This window comes from Oncorhynchus gorbuscha, linkage group LG26, assembly GCF_021184085.1.
Source record: "Oncorhynchus gorbuscha isolate QuinsamMale2020 ecotype Even-year linkage group LG26, OgorEven_v1.0, whole genome shotgun sequence".
NCBI classification, from domain to species: Eukaryota; Metazoa; Chordata; class Actinopteri; order Salmoniformes; family Salmonidae; genus Oncorhynchus; species Oncorhynchus gorbuscha.
Window position 1 is genome coordinate 35,579,692 of NC_060198.1, and position 18,763 is coordinate 35,598,454.

Sequence of the window (18,763 nt, forward strand, 5' to 3'; positions counted from 1 at the left end):
AGGTTAGCTGGGATGTGTATTTGTGAGCTGTCTGCTATTTCACTGTCCTCACTGTACGGTGTCGCTTGTAGGACAAGAAGATGCATCAGACGGCCCAGCAGATGCTGCAGGACAGCAAGACCAAGATCGACATCATCCGCATGCAGATCCGCAAGGCCATGCAGGCCACTGAGCAGACTGAAGATATCCAGGGTAAATATCTGTCTGTCTGTCTCTGTCTCTGCCTGCCTACTTGTCTGTCTGTCTGTCTGTCTGTCTGTCTGTCTGTCTGTCTGTCTGTCTGTCTGTCTGTCTGTCTGTCTGTCTGTCTGTCTGTCTGTCTGTCTGTCTGTCTGTCTGTCTGTCTGTCTGTCTGTCTGTCTGTCTGTCTGTCTGTCTGTCTGTCTGTCTGTCTGTCTGTCTGTCTGTCTGTCTGTCTGTCTGTCTGTCTGTCTGTCTGTCTGTCTGTCTGTCTGTCTGTCTGTCTGTCTGTCTGTCTGTCTGTCTGTCTGTCTCTTCATCCCCCTTTGTCTCTCTGTCTCTAATCTGTACATCTATCGTTAAATGTTATATGAAGTGTGGGTAACAGATCAATGCCCTCCTCAGAAATGCAGAGTGGACATTATTCTAACCTACTCCACTCCATACAATCACACTCACACACACACAGCCGGGCTCACTTCCACACAGAGCGCAGGTTAAGGCCTTTAATGATGTTCCTGCATCCCCATGATGTTGCCCAACAGCAAAAAGTCATGCTTCATTTCCCCGAGGTTAGAGACAGAGGGAAAAGGGGAGAGAGAGAAAGATAAGGAAACAAATAGTAAGATATGGAAAGAGGGGAGAGAGAACGAGAAAGAGAGTGAGAAGATGGGAAAAGCACAGGAAATAAAGAGGCAGATTTTGGCCCATATCTTTAGATGAATTGCTGTGTCTATTTCCCTCTGCCTACCTTCTTTTCTCTACCTTCCTCCCTCCTTTGGTTTAAGAATAGATCAGAGCTGCAGGGCATTTAACCTCATAAGTCATGAACCATCCCTAACTTAGGACACATACAGACGCACACAAATCCATCAAAAACCCCATCAAAACCTCACATTAGCTTGATTTTGATTTTCAGTACAGATTACTTTATCATATTATGAAAGATAACTGTATACAGTGCATTCGGAAAGTATTCAGACCCCATTACAATTTTCCAAATGTTGTTATGTTATAGCCTTATTCTAAAATATATTTTTCTTTTTATGTCTCATCAATCTACACAATACCCCATAATGACAAGACGAAAACAGATTTATTACAAATATTACAAGACGAAAACAAATTTATTACAAATAAAAAACAGAAATACCTTATTTACGTAAGTATTCAGACCCTTTGCTATGAGACTCCAAATTGAGCTCAGGTTCATCCTGTTTCCATTGATCATCCTTGAGATGTTTCTACAACTTGATTGGAGTCCACCGTGGTAAATTGAATTGATTGGACATGATTTGGAAAGGCACAGACCTGTCTATACATGGCCCACAGTTGACAGTGCATGTCAGAGCAGAAACCAAGCCATGAGGTCGAAGGAATTGTCCGTAGAGCTTGTAATCAGATCTGAAGGGTACAAAACATTTCTGCAGCATTGAAGGTACACCATTCCAGTGTTTTAGGTATTTACACAGATCTGCTCACATTGGGTTTATACTGTATTATTGACTGTATGTTTGTTTGACTCAAAACATTTCTGCAGCATTGAAGGTCCCTAAGAACACAGTGGCCTCCGTCATTCTAAAATGGAAGAAGTTTGGAACCACCAAGACTATTTCTAGAGCTGGCGCCCGGCCAAACTGAGAAATCAGGGGAGAAGGGCCTTTGTCAGGGACATGACCAAGATCCCGATGGTCACACTGACAGAGCTCCAGAGTTTCAATTTGGAGATGGGAGAACCTTCCAGAAGGACTACCATCTCTGCAGCACTCCACCAATCAGGCCTCTATGGTAGAGTGGCCAGACCGAAGCCCCTCCTCAGTAAAAGGCACATGAAAAAACGCTTGGAGTTTGCCAAAAGCCACCTAAAGGACTCTCAGACCATGAGAAACAAGATTCTCTAGTCTGATGAAACCAAGATTGAACATTTGGCCTGAATGCCAAGCGTCACATCTGGAGGAAACCTGGCACCATCGCTATGGGGAAGCATGATTTAGAATTCCTCACAATCAAATGTAGACCGCATTATCTTCCAGAGAATTCTCTTCGATTATAATCACAGCCTTATAGGACCCCCCCAAGCAGACACATCGATGGCTCTGAACGAACTTTATTTAACTCTTTGCAAACTGGAAAACATTTATCCGGAGGCTGCATTCATTGTAGCTGGGGATTTTAACAAAGCCAATCTGAAAACAAGACTCCCTAAATTTTATCAGCATATCGATTGCGCAACCAGGGGTGGTAAAACCTTGGATCATTGTTACTCTAACTTCCGCGACGCATATAAGGCCCTGCCCTTGCCCCCTTTAGGAAAAGCTGACCAAATGACTCCATTTTGATGATCCCTGCCTACAGACAGAAATTAAAACAAGAGGCTCCCACGCTGAGGTCTGTCCAATGCTGGTCAGAACAAGCTGACTCTACACTCCAAGACTGCTTCCATCACGTGGACTGGGACATGTTTCATGCTGAGGCAGATGGGAATATTGACGAATACGCTGATTCGGTGTGCGAGTTCATTAGAACGTGCTGTCGAAGATGTCGTTCCCATAGCAACGATAAAAACATTCCCTAACCAGAAACCGTGGATTGATGGCAGCATTGTAACGCGTGAAACTGAAAGCGCGAACCACTGCTTTTAATCAGGGCAAGGTGTCTGGCAACATGACTGAATACAAACAGTGCAGCTATTCCCCCTTCAGTAAGGCTATCAAACAAGCTAAGCGTCAGTACAGAGACAAAGTGGAATCTCAATTCAATGGCTCAGACACAAGAGGCATGTGGCAGGGTCTACAGTCAATCACGGACTACAAGATGAAATCCAGCCCAGTCACGGACCAGGATGTCTTGCTCCCAGGCAGACTAAATAACTTTTTGCCCGCTTTGAGGACAATACAGTGCCACTGACACGGCCTGCAACGGAAACATGCAGTCTCTCCTTCACTGCAGCCGAGGTGAGTAAGACATTTAAACGTGTTAACCCTCGCAAGGCTGCAGGCCCAGACGGCATCCCCAGCCGCGCCCTCCGAGCATGCGCAGACCAGCTGGCCGGTGTGTTTACGGACATATTCAATCAATCCCTATACCAGTCTGCTGTTCCCACATGCTTCAAGAGGGCCACCATTGTTCCTGTTCCCAAGAAAGCTAAGGTAACTGAGCTAAACGACTACCGCCCCGTAGCACTCACTTCCGTCATCATGAAGTGCTTTGAGAGACTAGTCAAGGACCATATCACCTCCACCCTACCTGACACCCTAGACCCACTCCAATTTGCTTACCGCCCAAATAGGTCCACAGACTCTCTATACCCTATGCAATCTCAACCACACTGCCCTAACCCACCTGGACAAGAGGAATACCTATGTGAGAATGCTGTTCATCGACTACAGCTCGGCATTCAACACCATAGTACCCTCCAAGCTCGTCATCAAGCTCGAGACCCTGGGTCTCGACCCAGCCCTGTGCAACTGGGTACTGGACTTCCTGACGGGCCGCCCCAGGTGGTGAGGGTAGGCAACAACATCTCTTACTCCCCGCTGATCCTCAACACGGGGGCCCCACAAGGGTGCGTTCTGAGCCCTATCCTGTACTCCTGTTCACCCACTGTCTCTGCAGCCTCTCTATACCCTATAACTGCACGCCTCCAACTCAATCATCAAGTTTGTCTCTTACAGACTACACAACAGTGGTAGGCTTGATTACCAACAACGACGAGACGGCCTACAGGGAGGAGGTGAGGGCCCTTGGAGTGTGGTGTCAGGAAAATAACCTCACACTCAACGTCAACAAAACTAAGGAGATGATTGTGGACTTCAGGAAACAGCAGAGGGAACACCCCTATCCACATCGATGGAACAGTAGTGGAGAGGGTAGCTAGTTTTAAGTTCCTCGGCATACCCTATAATCACAGACAAACTGAATTGGTCCACTCACACTGACAGCGTCGTGAAGAACTGTCGCAGCAGCGCCTATTCAACCTCAGGAGGCTGAAAAACTCCGGCTTGTCACCAAAAGCACTCACAAACTTCTACAGATGCACAAACTGTCTCTTAGAGCATCCTGGCGGGCTGTATCACCGCCTGGTACCAACTGCTCCGCCCTCAACCGTAAACTGGCTCTCCAGAGGGTAGTGAGGACTGCACAACGCATCACCGGGGGCAAACTACCTGCCCTCCAGGACACCTACACCACCCGTTGTTACAGGAAGGCCATAAAGATCATCAAGGACATCAACCACCCGAACCACTGCTTGTTCACCCCGCTATCATCCAGAAGGCGAGGTCAGTACAGGTGCATCAAAGCTGGGACCGAGAGACTGAAAAACAGCTTCTATCTCAAGGCCATCAGACTGTTAAATAGCCACCACTAACATTGAGTGGCTGCTGCCAACACACTGTCATTGACACTGACCCAACTCCAGCCATTTTAATAATGGGAATTGATGGAAATGATGGAAATATATCACTAGCCACTTTAAACAATGCTACCTTATATAATGTTACTTACCCTACATTATTCATCTCATATGCATATGTATATACTGTACTCTACAACATCGACTGCATCCTTATGTAACACATGTATCACTAGCCACTTTAACTACGCCACTTTGTTTACTTTGTCTACACACTCATCAATCACCACCTTCCGGAGACACCTGAAACCCCACCTCTTTAAGGAATACCTAGGATAGGTTAAGTAATCCCTCTCACCCCACCCCCCCTAAGTTTTAGATGCACTATTGTTAAGTGACTGTCCCACTGGATGTCATAAGGTGAATGCACCAATTTGTAAGTCGCTCTGGATAAGAGCGTCTGCTAAATGACTTAAATGTAATGTAAATGTAATCTCATATGTATATACTGTACTCGATACCATCTACTGTATGCTGCTCTGTACCATCACTCATTCATATATCCTTATGTACATGTTCCTTATCCCCTTACACTGTGTATAAGACAGTAGTTTTGGAATTGTTAGTTAGATTACTTGTTGGTTATCACTGCATTGTCGGAACTAGAAGCACAAGCATTTCGCTACACTCGCATTAACATCTGCTAACCATGTGTATGTGACAAATAAAATTTGATTTGATTTGATTTGGCGATGGCAGCATCATACTGTGGGGATGTTTTTCAATGGCAGGGACTGGGAGACTAGTCAGGATCGAGGGAAAGATGAATGGAGCAAAGTACAGAAAGATCCTTGATGAAAGCCTGCTCCAGAGCACTCAGGACCTCAGACTTGGGCGAAGGTTTCACCTTCCAACAGGACAACAACCCCAAGCACACAGCCAAGACAATGGAGGAGTGGCTTCGGGACACGTCTCTGAATGACTTTGAGTGGCCCAGCCAGAGCCCGGACTTGAACCTGATTGAACATGTCTGGAGAGACCTGGAAATAGCTGTGCAGCGACGCTCCCCATCCAAACAGAGCTTGAAAGGATCTGCAGAGAATGGGAGAAACCCAAATACAGGTGCCAAACTTGTAGCGTCATACCCAAGAAGACAAAAGGCTGTAATCACTGCCAAAGGTGCTTCAACAAAGTACTGAGTCTGAATACTTATGTAAATGTCATGTTGAATTATTATTCATTTTTTTACATTTGCAAAAATGTCTTAAAACCTGCTCTTGCTTTGTCATTAGGATGTATTATGTGTAGATTGATGAGGGGGAAATGAATTGAATCCATTTTAGAATAAGGCTGTAACATAACAAAATGTAGAAAAAGTCAAAAGGGTCAGTAAATGGTTTGTTATCGCTCTCCCCAGGGAAGCCAGACACGTGTGGGGTGGAGCTGCGTGTGGAGGAGCTGTGGCATCATTACCGTGTGGAGCACGCCATGGCGGAGGGAGCCAAGAACATGCTGAGGCTGCTGGGAGTAGGGAAGGTCCAGGACAAGAAGGCCATGTCAGAGGTCAGAGTTCGCACACAAGACCACTGTCTGGATCTCACACATGAACGCACATTTAATGCACACATACACACAAACACACACAAAAACACACACCATTTAGGGCACATTTAAATGCACACACACACCATTGTAACCCCTCTCTCCTCCCAGGCCCAGTGTGGTCTGAGTGAGTCGTCACAGCGCTGTGACCTGCTGAGAGGCTCTCTGGAGCAGCGTTTGCTGGAGCTGACGGATGACCACCCCAAGGCCTGCCTCATCAAGGAAGAGCTGGTGCTGGCATCCTCCTCAGCCTTCAGCTCCAGACACGGAACCCCCTATGTACACAACCAGTACAGCACCCTCTGCAAGCCCTCCCCACTCACTGGTACATACACTCATAGTCTATCACTGTCTCTTACAGCCTCTCTAAACCCTATCACTGACTCTTACAGCCTCTCTAAACCCTATCACTGACTCTTACAGCCTCTCTATACCCTATAACTGACTCTTACAGCCTCTCTAAACCCTATCACTGACTCTTACAGCCTCTCTAAACCCTATCACTGACTCTTACAGCCTCTCTAAACCCTATCACTGACTCTTACAGCCTCTCTAAACCCTATAACTGTCTCTTACAGCCTCTCTAAACCCTATCACTGTCTCTTACAGCCTCTCTATACCCTATAACTGTCTCTTACAGCCCCTCTATACCCTATAACTGTCTCTCACAGCCTCTCTTTAACCAATCACTGACTCTTACAGCCTCTCTATACCCTATAACTGTCTCTTACAGCCTCTCTATACCCTATAACTGTCTCTTACAGCCTCTCTATACCCTATCACTGTCTCTTACAGCCTCCCTATACCCTATAACTGTCTCTCACAGCCCCTCTATACCCTATAACTGTCTCTTACATCCTCTCTATACCCTATAACTGTCTCTTACAGCCTCTCTATACCCTATAACTGTCTCTTTCAGCCTCTCTATACCCTATAACTGTCTCTTACAGCCTCTCTATACCCTATAACTGTCTCTTTCAGCCTCTCTGTACCCTATAACTGTCTCTCACAGCCCCTCTATACCCTATAACTGTCTCTTACAGTCTCTCTATACCCTATAACTGTCTCTTTCAGCCTCTCTATACCCTATAACTGTCTCTTACAGCCTCTCTATACCCTATAACTGTCTCTTACAGCCTCTCTATAACCTATAACTGTCTCTCACAGCCCCTCTATACCCTATAACTGTCTCTTACAGCCTCTCTATACCCTATAACTGTCTCTTACAGCCTCTCTATACCCTATCACTGTCTCTTACAGCCTCTCTATACCCTATAACTGTCTCTTACAGCCTCTCTATACCCTATAACTGTCTCTTACAGCCTCTCTATGCCCTATCACTGTCTCTTACAGCCTTTCTATACCATATCACTGTCTCTTACAGTCTCTCTATACCCTATCACTGTCTCTTACAGCCTCTCTATACCCTATAACTGTCTCTTACAGCCTTTCTATGCCCTATAACTGTCTCTTACAGTCTCTCTATACCCTATCACTGTCTCTTACAGCCTCTCTATACCCTATAACTGTCTCTTACAGCCTCTCTATGCCCTATAACTGTCTCTTACAGTCTTTCTATACCCTATCACTGTCTCTTACAGCCTATCTATACCCTATCACTGTCTCTTACAGTTTCTCTATACCCTATCACCGACACGTACAGCCTCTCTATAATGTATCACTGATTCTTACAGTCTCCCTATACCCTATCTCTGGCACTTACAGTCTCTCTATACCCTATCACTGTCTCTTACAGCCTCTCTATACCCTATAACTGTCTCTTACAGCCTCTCTATACCCTATCACTGTCTCTTACAGCCTCTCTATACCCTATCACTGTCTCTTACAGCCTCTCCATACCCTATCACTGACTCTTACAGCCTCTCTATACCCTATCACTGACTCTTACAGCCTCTCTATACCCTATCACTGTCTCTTACAGTCTCTCTATACCCTATCACTGACACGTACAGTCTCTCTATAATGTATCACTGTCTCTTACAGCCTCTCCATACCCTATCACCGACTCTTACAGCCTCTCCATACCCTATCACCGACTCTTACAGCCTCTCCATACCCTATCACCGTCTCTTACAGCCTCTCCATACCCTATCACTGTCTCTTACAGCCTCTCCATACCCTATCACTGACTCTTACAGCCTCTCCATACCCTATCACCGTCTCTTACAGCCTCTCCATACCCTATCACTGTCTCTTACAGCCTCTCCATACCCTATCACTGACTCTTACAGCCTCTCCATACCCTATCACCGACTCTTACAGCCTCTCCATACCCTATCACTGACTCTTACAGCCTCTCCATACCCTATCACTGACTCTTACAGCCTCTCTATACCCTATCACTGTCTCTTACAGTCTCTCTATACCCTATCACTGACACGTACAGCCTCTCTATAATGTATCACTGTCTCTTACAGCCTCTCCATACCCTATCACTGACTCTTACAGCCTCTCCATACCCTATCACTGTCTCTTACAGCCTCTCCATACCCTATCACCGACTCTTACAGCCTCTCCATACCCTATCACTGACTCTTACAGCCTCTCTATACCCTATCACTGTCTCTTACAGTCTCTCTATACCCTATCACTGACACGTACAGCCTCTCTATAATGTATCACTGTCTCTTACAGCCTCTCCATACCCTATCACTGACTCTTACAGCCTCTCCATACCCTATCACTGTCTCTTACAGCCTCTCCATACCCTATCACTGTCTCTTACAGCCTCTCCATACCCTATCACTGTCTCTTACAGCCTCTCCATACCCTATCACTGACTCTTACAGCCTCTCCATACCCTATCACTGTCTCTTACAGCCTCTCCATACCCTATCACCGACTCTTACAGCCTCTCCATACCCTATCACTGTCTCTTACAGTCTCTCTATACCCTATCACTGTCTCTTACAGCCTCTCCATACCCTATCACCGACTCTTACAGCCTCTCCATACCCTATCACTGTCTCTTACAGCCTCTCCATACCCTATCACTGTCTCTTACAGTCTCTCCATACCCTATCACTGTCTCTTACAGCCTCTCCATACCCTATCACTGACTCTTACAGCCTCTCCATACCCTATCACCGACTCTTACAGCCTCTCCATACCCTATCACCGACTCTTACAGCCTCTCCATACCCTATCACTGACTCTTACAGCCTCTCCATACCCTATCACCGACTCTTACAGCCTCTCCATACCCTATCACCGACTCTTACAGCCTCTCCATACCCTATCACTGACTCTTACAGCCTCTCTATACCCTATCACTGTCTCTTACAGTCTCTCTATACCCTATCACTGACACGTACAGCCTCTCTATAATGTATCACTGTCTCTTACAGCCTCTCCATACCCTATCACTGACTCTTACAGCCTCTCCATACCCTATCACTGTCTCTTACAGCCTCTCCATACCCTATCACTGTCTCTTACAGCCTCTCCATACCCTATCACTGTCTCTTACAGCCTCTCTATACCCTATCACTGTCTCTTACAGCCTCTCTATACCCTATCACTGACTCTTACAGCCTCTCTATAATGTATCACTGTCTCTTACAGCCTCTCCATACCCTATCACTGACTCTTACAGCCTCTCCATACCCTATCACTGTCTCTTACAGCCTCTCCATACCCTATCACCGACTCTTACAGCCTCTCCATACCCTATCACTGTCTCTTACAGCCTCTCCATACCCTATCACTGACTCTTACAGCCTCTCCATACCCTATCACTGTCTCTTACAGCCTCTCCATACCCTATCACCGACTCTTACAGCCTCTCCATACCCTATCACTGTCTCTTACAGCCTCTCTATACCCTATCACTGTCTCTTACAGCCTCTCCATACCCTATCACCGACTCTTACAGCCTCTCCATACCCTATCACTGTCTCTTACAGCCTCTCCATACCCTATCACTGTCTCTTACAGTCTCTCCATACCCTATCACTGTCTCTTACAGCCTCTCCATACCCTATCACCGACTCTTACAGCCTCTCTATAGTCTCTCACTACCTCTCTGTCTATATCTAACCTCGTCAGAAACTCATGGATTCAGTTGAATATCTCTCCCATATCCAGTGGCTGAAGTTATAAACCCTTTGAACCAGGTATGATACTCTCACTTCTACTCAAACATCACATATCAACTCTCTCTCTCTCACTCTCTCTCCTAGGTACCCTGCAGGTGCGTCTGCTGGGCTGTGTGGGGGTGTTGGAGGTGGTCCCGGGGCGCAGTAGAGGAACCCCGGTGGTCTTGCCTTGCTACATCCCAGGGGACGGACGCTCCTTCAAACTCAGTGGTCTCTACAGCCGCAGCACCAGCAGCATGAGCCTCAGGATCCCCGGCAAGACCGACGAACTCTCCTGTAAGATGTGTGTGTGTGTGTGTGTGTGTGTGTGTGTGTGTGTGTGTGTGTGTGTGTGTGTGTGTGTGTGTGTGTGTGTGTGTGTGTGTGTGTGTGTGTGTGTGTGTGTGTGTGTGTGTGTGTGTGTGTGTGTGTGTGTGTGTGTGTGTGTGTGTGGAGGGGGTTCACATATCTGTCCATTTCTGTTGTGTAGTGAGTTTCTAAACATGTGTTATGGTATTGTGTTGAACAGCGGAGGTGAGTGCGGTGTTGAAGCTGGAGAACACAGTGGTGGGACAGACGTGCTGGAAGACAGTGGGAGAGCAGGCCTGGGACCAGACCTTCACTGTAGAACTGGAAAGAGTAAGATACTACATTACACTAACACGAGAGAGTGTGTGTGTGCATGTTCACGTGAGTGAGTGAGTGAGTGAGTGAGTGAGTGAGTGAGTGAGTGAGTGTGAGTGAGTGAAGGTGAAAAGAAGTGTATGTGCACCTGTGGTTGAAACAGTTTGTGTGTTGACCTGTGTTTCGGCGCAGTCCAGGGAGATGGAGATAGCAGTGTACTGGAGGGACTACCGCTCCCTGTGTGCTCTCAAGTACCTGAAGCTGGAGGACTTCCTGGACAACCAGAGACACAAAGTTCAGCTGGAGCTAGAGCCTCAGGGCCTGCTGCTGGCAGAGGTACACACACCCCGCCCTGAATACACACGTGTATGCACACACATACACACATGCACGCATACACAGACAGAGACATGTGAACATGCACACACACGCACCAACACATACATCCCTCCTCAATACTTAACTATACTATACAGTACCAGTCAAAAGTTTGGACACACCTACTCATTCAAGGGTATTTCTTTCTTTTTACTATTTTCTACATTGTAGAATAATAATGAAGACATCAAATCTATGAAATAACACATATGGAATCATGTAGTAACCAAAAAAGGGTTCAACAAATCAACATCAAGCGCTATGATGAGACTGGCTCTTATGAGGACCGCCACAGGAAAGGAAGATCCAGAGTTACCTCTGCTGCAGAGAATATGTTCATTAGAGTTACCAGCCTCAGAAATGGCAGCCTAAATAAATGCTTCACAGAGTTCAAGTAACAGACACATCTCAACATCAACTGTTCAGAGGAGACTGTGTGAATCAGGCCTTCGTGGTTGAATTGCTGCAAAGAAACCACTACTAAAGGACACCAATAATAAGAAGAGACTTGCTTGGGCCAAGAAACACAATGGACATTAGACCGGTGGAAATTTGTCCTTTGGTCTGGAGTCCAAATAGTTCCAACCGCCGTGTCTTTGTGAGACTCTGTGTTGGTGAACGGATGATCTCAAGTGTATTTCCCACCGTAAAGCATGAAGGAGGTGTGATGGTGTGGGGGTGCTTTGCTGGTGACACTGTCAGTGATCTATTTAGAATTCAAAGCACACTTAACCAGTATGGCTACCAAGCAATCTGCAGCGATACGCCATCCCATCTGGTTTGGGATTAGTGGGACTATCATTTGTTTTTCAACAGGACAATGACCCACACACCTCCAGGCTGTGTAAGGGCTATTTTACCAAGAAGAGTGTGATGGAGTGCTGCATCAGATGACATGGCCTCCACAAATCCCCCGACCTCGACCCAATTGAGATGGTTTGGGATGAGTCGGACCGCAGAGTGAAGAAAAGCAGCCAACAAGTGCTCAGCATGTGTGAGAAGAGTGTGCAAAGCTGTCCTCAAGGCAAAGGTGGCTACTTTGAAGAATCTAAAATCTAAAATATATTTTGATTTGTTTAACACTTTTTTGGTTACTACTATGATTCCATATGTGTTATTTCATAGTTTTGATGTCTTCACTATTATTCTACAATGTAGAAAATAGCAAAAATAAAGAAAAACCTGTGAATGAGTAGGTGTGTCCAAACTTCTGACTGGTACTGTATGTGTCATTGGCGGTCAGTGCTATTTAAGATGAGGGAGGACGCAATTTTTGTTTTTTAAGAGCATGGCCTTATTTCAATTACAGCATATTGGAGGACTGTCATTCATATTCCATTCACCCAGCTCAATGTAACGTTGATAGGTTTTGGCTACTACATGATTCTCAAATTTTCCTTATATCCATCATAAGATTTCTACAACCTAGCCTATGAATGAAAGTTTACAATGTAGGTGCACAGGTCGAGATACATTTTAGTAATCAAGGTGACAGACAGTGACACATTCAATACCGCTTTGCACACTCTTACCAGCATCTAGCTGATGTAGGGTGTAATCATTAGTTCAACAGTTGCAAACGAGTTTCTATTGGACAAATTCAAATATGTTTATCCCCATTTTGTTCCGTCTAAGAATGCTTTTCAACAGAATCGGCGGAATGAATGCACCCCTGATCACACGCAAACACAGGTCACTTTCATAGCAGCCACATATAAACAGTGTGAATAATTTGATTGTTGTAGCTATAATTCCTTCTTGCATCCACGTGCTCTCCTCCTCTCACCCTTTCCCTTCGCTTGTGGACTTCAGTGTACAACAATCACATCAGCTGTCTGTGACCAGGCGAAAAAATCTTTCTAAGCCAAACCTTCATATCATAACCGCCACACACACCCTACATCATTGTCACCATTATTAACTAACGTCAGAGTCAGCATAGCTACTAAAACTAACGTGTTAGTAAACCCACTACAATCATGCAGTACAGTATAGTCAGCAAGCAGTTTAGCAGTTACACCGGTGGACACAGGTGGTAGTAAATGAATAACACAAAAAGCTTACCTTGACTTGGAAGAGTTCCAGTGTTGGTTCGCCATAGCCAGCTAGCGAACATAGTGTCCCTCTCTGGTTGGTGTCTGCCGGGTGTTTAAGTAGGCTAAACTAGCTAGCTGCATTCCCTAGCTAAGTAAGTGAAAGTGAAAAATATATGAAATATCTCTGCTAGGTAGCTTCTTCATTTTAAGAAATGTATTTGTTTAAAAAAATTAGGCACTGCAGTGCTAGCTAGCTGTAGTTTATGCTTTTCTAGATTAATTATCTTGCAGTTAATGCTGCAAGAGCTTGGATAGGTTGGAGGACGTCCTCCGGATGTTGTCATAGTTACTGTGTAAGTCTATGGAATGGGGTTAGAACAATGAGCCTCCTAGGTTTTGTATTGAAGTCAACTACCAGCTAGACGATTGTGGTACCCATCGTTGAAGCTACTGTAGACCTTCATTGCAAAGCAGTGTGTTTTAATCAATTATGTGGTTATGTGAATATATTTTGTATAGTTTTCTCGAAAAAGGATAACTTTTTTTGAATTTTCACTATTTTTATTAAATTTACTGAGTTGGATGGTCCTCCCCTTTCTCCTCTGAGTCTCCACTGATATGTGTGTATTTCAGGTAATGTTCTTCAACCCAGTCATAGAGAGAGGCCCAAGACTGCAGAGACAAAAGAAGGTTTTCTCCAAACAGCATGGTAAGATAGGTTTTTCTCAGAACAGTGTGTTGTGTTAGTATGTGTAACGTCTTAGATAAAGCCTCATTTTGTTCTGTATGTTGTCAGCAGCTGCCAAGCCTGGCTCCATGTATCCCAGCATCCCTATAGGGCTCACACCTGCTTCCCCACTGAGTAGCATGGAGTTGCCCCCTAGATACTGATCTACAGTCAGTTTAGTGTTTCACCCCTAATGGGTCACATTAGGATTGAGGGGGGTCCTAGATATGTGACTACATGCAACCTCCACCCAGAACCCACTTTGTACCTCTCTGTGCTCTGTATTGCCATCTAGTGTTGGAATTAGCAGTGCTGTGGGTTCATCTGGTGGGTTGAGGTGGTTTTATTGCTTTGGAGTATGACAACTTGAGTGTGTCGGGGTTGAAGCTTCTTCTGTGCAATCTGGGCAGTCCTAATGGATTGAGTAAACCATGTTAAAATTTGCTCCGTGAACAGGATAGATTGCATTTCAGGGGATTTGTGTTTATCAGTATATCTTATTGCCTTGTATTTATGTTGTGTTGTGTGTGTGTTGCGGTTACTGCCATGTGTGTGTTGGGTATGTTGCAGGTAAAGCGTTCCTGCGTGCTCGTCAGATGAATGTTGACATCGCCACCTGGGTCCGCCTACTGAGGAACGCCATCCCTACTGGAAACAACGTTCCCAGCTACACCCCACACACACACTCACGCTCACATTCTGGGTACTGTACACACACACAGATAGCCTTTCTCATACCTCTTTAATGCTTCAGACAGCAAGCACAACATATACTGTGCATGGGGAGACTGTTGACTGGTGTTTCTGTGTGGGTCGTAGGGAGATCTCAGTGGAGAAGCTGACTCTGGAGAGCGACTCTCCTCCGAGACCTGAGATCAGGAGAGACGTTGTTGACACACCCCACCTGGTGAGAAGAAGAGAAGGGAGGGATGAAGAGAGGGATGAGGGATGGGAGGATGGGGTAGGGAGGGATTGGAGGGAGGGTGCGGCGATGGAGTGATAATCATCTGATAGCCATCTCTGTAGTATCACATTCCCTTTGGCCATTCCCTCCAGAAAGCCTTTGACTAGAAAACAGTGGTTCAGTCATATTGGACTATTAGACTAGGACGAATCTGGAGCGAGACAGAGCAGGGCCTGGGAGGAAGGAGAGGAGAGAGGTAACAATAAGAGGGGAAAGGGAGAAATCCACACTAATTAGACCAAATTGGATCGAGGGAGCTTTAATTAGATCAAAGCCCAATCTGTGTTAGATTCCCAGTGTGTAAAACATGATTGGCACGAGAGGACAGAGAGAGAGGGACCGAGGGAGTGAGGGAAGGAGAGGGACAGAGGGAGTGAGGGAGGGAGAGGGACAGAGGGAGGGAGAGGGACAGAGGGAGTGAGGGAGGGAGAGGGAGGGAGATGCGGAGGAAGGGAGGGCCTTGGTAACAGATGGTATGGTCAGTGGGGCTGAGGGATTACTGGATTAGTTACTCTGGTGTTTTTAGAGAACTAATTAACAGTAATGAGGGAACGAGGAAAAGAGGAGAGGGGATTGAGCAGCCAGTCAGCCAGTCAGCAGGAAACTGGCTACTAATAATGATGAGGGACAGAATTACTGTTGCCCTGTCTGTCTGTTTTTCCTTCTCCCTCTCTCACCTTCTTCCTCGTTCTCTCTATCTATCCCTCTCTCCTCTTTCTATCTTTCTATCTCTGTCTCTCTTTTTCTCTTACACTCAGGAACAGCCTGTGATCGAGCCCTTGTCCCCTCCAGACCTCGCCCAAGGGCGGCCAACCAGAACCCTATCCACGAGTTCCTTGCGCAGGTACAGCACCATGCAGAGTTGGCACAGTGTGTCCTCACACTCACACCTGAGTACATCCTCTCACAATATGGCCCCCACAGCATGATGCTGGAGAAACACGCCCACTCACAATATGGCCACATGACCTGACCTCCTCCACAACACGTTACTGTAGCCACAGAGACATATATCACAGCAACATGCTCTCTATAGAAGTGCTAGGTAGGCACAAAACACCAGATAATACTGCATCCTGTTTCTTCAGCTAGCAGATGACCATTCAACATGGTAAAGTAAAGGCTATTTCAGTGATTGTGATGATGATTATTTTCTTTGTGTCCTGGTATTAGACAGAGCAAAGGCCCTCTGTGTCTGCAGGACTTCAAGCTGATCGCTGTGCTGGGCAGGGGACACTTTGGCAAAGTATGTGTCCTCACATTTGAAATATCCTCCCTTTGTTTGGAAGTTCTCCATCCAGAGGATTCAGGTCGAGATTCACATGAACCGCTGGTGTTTTCCAGGTGTTGTTGTCGGAGTACAAGAGGACAGGCAGTGTGTACGCTATCAAAGCCCTGAAGAAGGGAGACATTGTGGCGCGGGACGAAGTGGACAGGTATGGATCTACACTAGAATGCAACACAGGCCAAGACAGAACACAGGCCAACTATATCATGCCTCTGTCTGACATTATATATGACCGCCATCATGGTGAAATGACTTGTCTAGTTTTATATGCAGTGTGCCACAAAATTGTCAACACAAAACTGATCAGCAACAAACCATGGTGAAAATATACACTGTACAAGTTAACTGTGTGTTTACATACTGTACTTGACAGACAGTTCTTTCTTTCCTGTTGTCTTCTATCATTCTCTCGATCATCTTCCCCTTTCTTTCTCCTGTTGTCTTCTCTCTCCCTCTCCTCTCTCCTCTCTCTCTCTCCTCTCTCCTCTCTCCCTCATCTCCCTCTCTCCTCTCTCCTCTCTCTCTCTCCTCTTTCCCTCTCCTTTCTCCTCTCTCACTCTCCTCTCTATCTCCCTCTCCTCTCTCTCCTCTCTCCTCTCTCCTCTCTCCTCTCTCCTCTTTCCCTCTCCTTTCTCCTCTCTCACTCTCCTCTCTCTCTCCTCTCCTCTCTCTCTCCTCTCTCCTCTCTCCCTCTCCTCTCTCCTCTTTCCCTCTCCTTTCTCATCTCAGTCTGATGTGTGAGAAGCGTATTTTTGAGACGGTGAACAGCTCCCACCATCCCTTCCTGGTCAACCTGTTTGCATGTTTCCAGACCCCAGAACATGTGTGCTTCGTCATGGAGTACACGGCTGGGGGTGATCTCATGATGCACATCCACGCAGACGTCTTTACAGAGCCCCGAGCCGTGTGGGTACCGCTGTGTATTTCTGTGTTTTCTGTGTTCTACTGAATGTGTAACGGAACATGGGGGAGGAGCAGGCATGCTTTGAGATATGTATATTTGTGTTCATATGGTTGTACACTGTATGCGTACTCATATCCATCCATGGTCTGCTGTTACTGTTACTGTTGTGTGTGTGTGTGTGTGTGTGTGTGTGTGTGTGTGTGTGTGTGTGTGTGTGTGTGTGTGTGTGTGTGTGTGTGTGTGTGTGTGTGTGTGTGTGTGTGTGTGTGTGTGTGTGTGTGTGTGTGTGTGTGTGTGTGTGTGTGTCTTGACTATTTATGTGTGCACGTGTCTGTCTGTCCTGCAGGTTCTACGCAGCCTGTGTGGTTTTGGGCCTGCAGTTTCTTCATGATCATAAGATTGTGTACCGGTGAGTACTCTGGGTAGACATGAAACATAGAACACATGACCCTCTCATCCTCCTACCCCTTCATCCTCAGAGTACCCATCAATTTTGAATTAGTCTTCATCCCTCCTCCTCAGGGACCTTAAACTCGATAACTTGTTGCTGGATACACAGGGCTATGTGAAGATCGCAGACTTCGGGCTCTGCAAAGAGGGTATGTTCTCTATAACTTATTCAGCATGTCTCCAGAGCTCTGTAAGGATGCAAGGTCATAGCGGTTGTAGTTTGGAGTACTTTTGAGTCTTTTTTTATTGAGGCCTCTTTTTGCTAATGAGCTCATGTTTTTCTATATTTGTGACTCAGTTTGTGTCTCTCTCGCTCTCCTTCCTCTCTCCGTTTTTCTCTCACAACAACCTCTCTCTCACTGCTTCTCTTTTCTTCCCTTCGTCTCATTCCTGATCTCTCTCTACTTCCCCAGGTATGGGCTATGGGGACAGGACCAGTACGTTCTGTGGTACTCCTGAGTTCCTGGCTCCAGAGGTTCTGACAGACACCTCCTACACCAGGGCAGTGGACTGGTGGGGCCTGGGAGTACTGGTGTATGAGATGCTGGTGGGAGAGGTAAGAGACTTGACTCTAAAAACCTCTTCAGAGAATTATACAAATATGACTCCATACATATCTAGCCTTATTATTTAGATATTCTCTGGAACTTTGGCGACTACTAAAGTATTTTTTAAACCTCCCGCTTTGTGCTGGATGTGTCAATGTGTAGTTCATACATCATTAATTAGGAGAATTACTGTCTTACCTCAATTAGACACGAAGCTGTGCTGCACCATTTTCCCTCAAGTGGTACAGCCCCCTAGCAATTTGAGTTCAACCAATGAGCTTCAGCCCCTCGCCATATGAGTGACAGCTAGCAAGATGCATATGATGCACCGACAGCAGAGCGAGAGAGAGGACATTTCAGGGGCCCACTTTCAGAACTACTGGCTAAAAAGTACACAAAAGTACCGGAGAATCCCTTTAATGAGTTAAGCCCTCACCTTTAAAGTAATTTATACTTTAAGGCGTTTTGGTAATACAGCACTTTAGTCTATATTACATAAAGTGATGTGTGTTTGAGCCATATGTTACATAAATGAATATAGAGTAACAACTCACTAGGCGTGGCTGGCAATGATGAGTAATAATGACAGAAGTCCAACACACAGAGGCACA

The 18,763-nt window shown here is 46.0% G+C and overlaps 1 protein-coding gene across 4 annotated transcripts in view; it reads left to right on the forward strand.

Annotated features, from left to right (window-relative positions):
• LOC124015618 (serine/threonine-protein kinase N1-like) overlaps window positions 1-18,763 on the forward strand; it is a 49,766-nt gene that overhangs the window by 27,064 nt on the left and 3,939 nt on the right. For all 4 annotated transcript variants that reach the window (XM_046330978.1, XM_046330979.1, XM_046330977.1 and 1 more), the window contains exons 5-20: window positions 72-192; window positions 5,952-6,097; window positions 6,248-6,461; window positions 10,339-10,530; window positions 10,763-10,872; window positions 11,050-11,193; window positions 13,905-13,980; window positions 14,569-14,701; window positions 14,818-14,905; window positions 15,721-15,806; window positions 16,136-16,208; window positions 16,307-16,398; window positions 16,980-17,156; window positions 17,501-17,563; window positions 17,677-17,753; window positions 18,018-18,160. In XM_046330978.1, coding sequence (XP_046186934.1) covers window positions 72-192; window positions 5,952-6,097; window positions 6,248-6,461; window positions 10,339-10,530; window positions 10,763-10,872; window positions 11,050-11,193; window positions 13,905-13,980; window positions 14,569-14,701; window positions 14,818-14,905; window positions 15,721-15,806; window positions 16,136-16,208; window positions 16,307-16,398; window positions 16,980-17,156; window positions 17,501-17,563; window positions 17,677-17,753; window positions 18,018-18,160 — 1,935 coding nt within the window. The remainder of the gene's footprint in view (window positions 1-71; window positions 193-5,951; window positions 6,098-6,247; window positions 6,462-10,338; window positions 10,531-10,762; window positions 10,873-11,049; window positions 11,194-13,904; window positions 13,981-14,568; window positions 14,702-14,817; window positions 14,906-15,720; window positions 15,807-16,135; window positions 16,209-16,306; window positions 16,399-16,979; window positions 17,157-17,500; window positions 17,564-17,676; window positions 17,754-18,017; window positions 18,161-18,763) is intronic.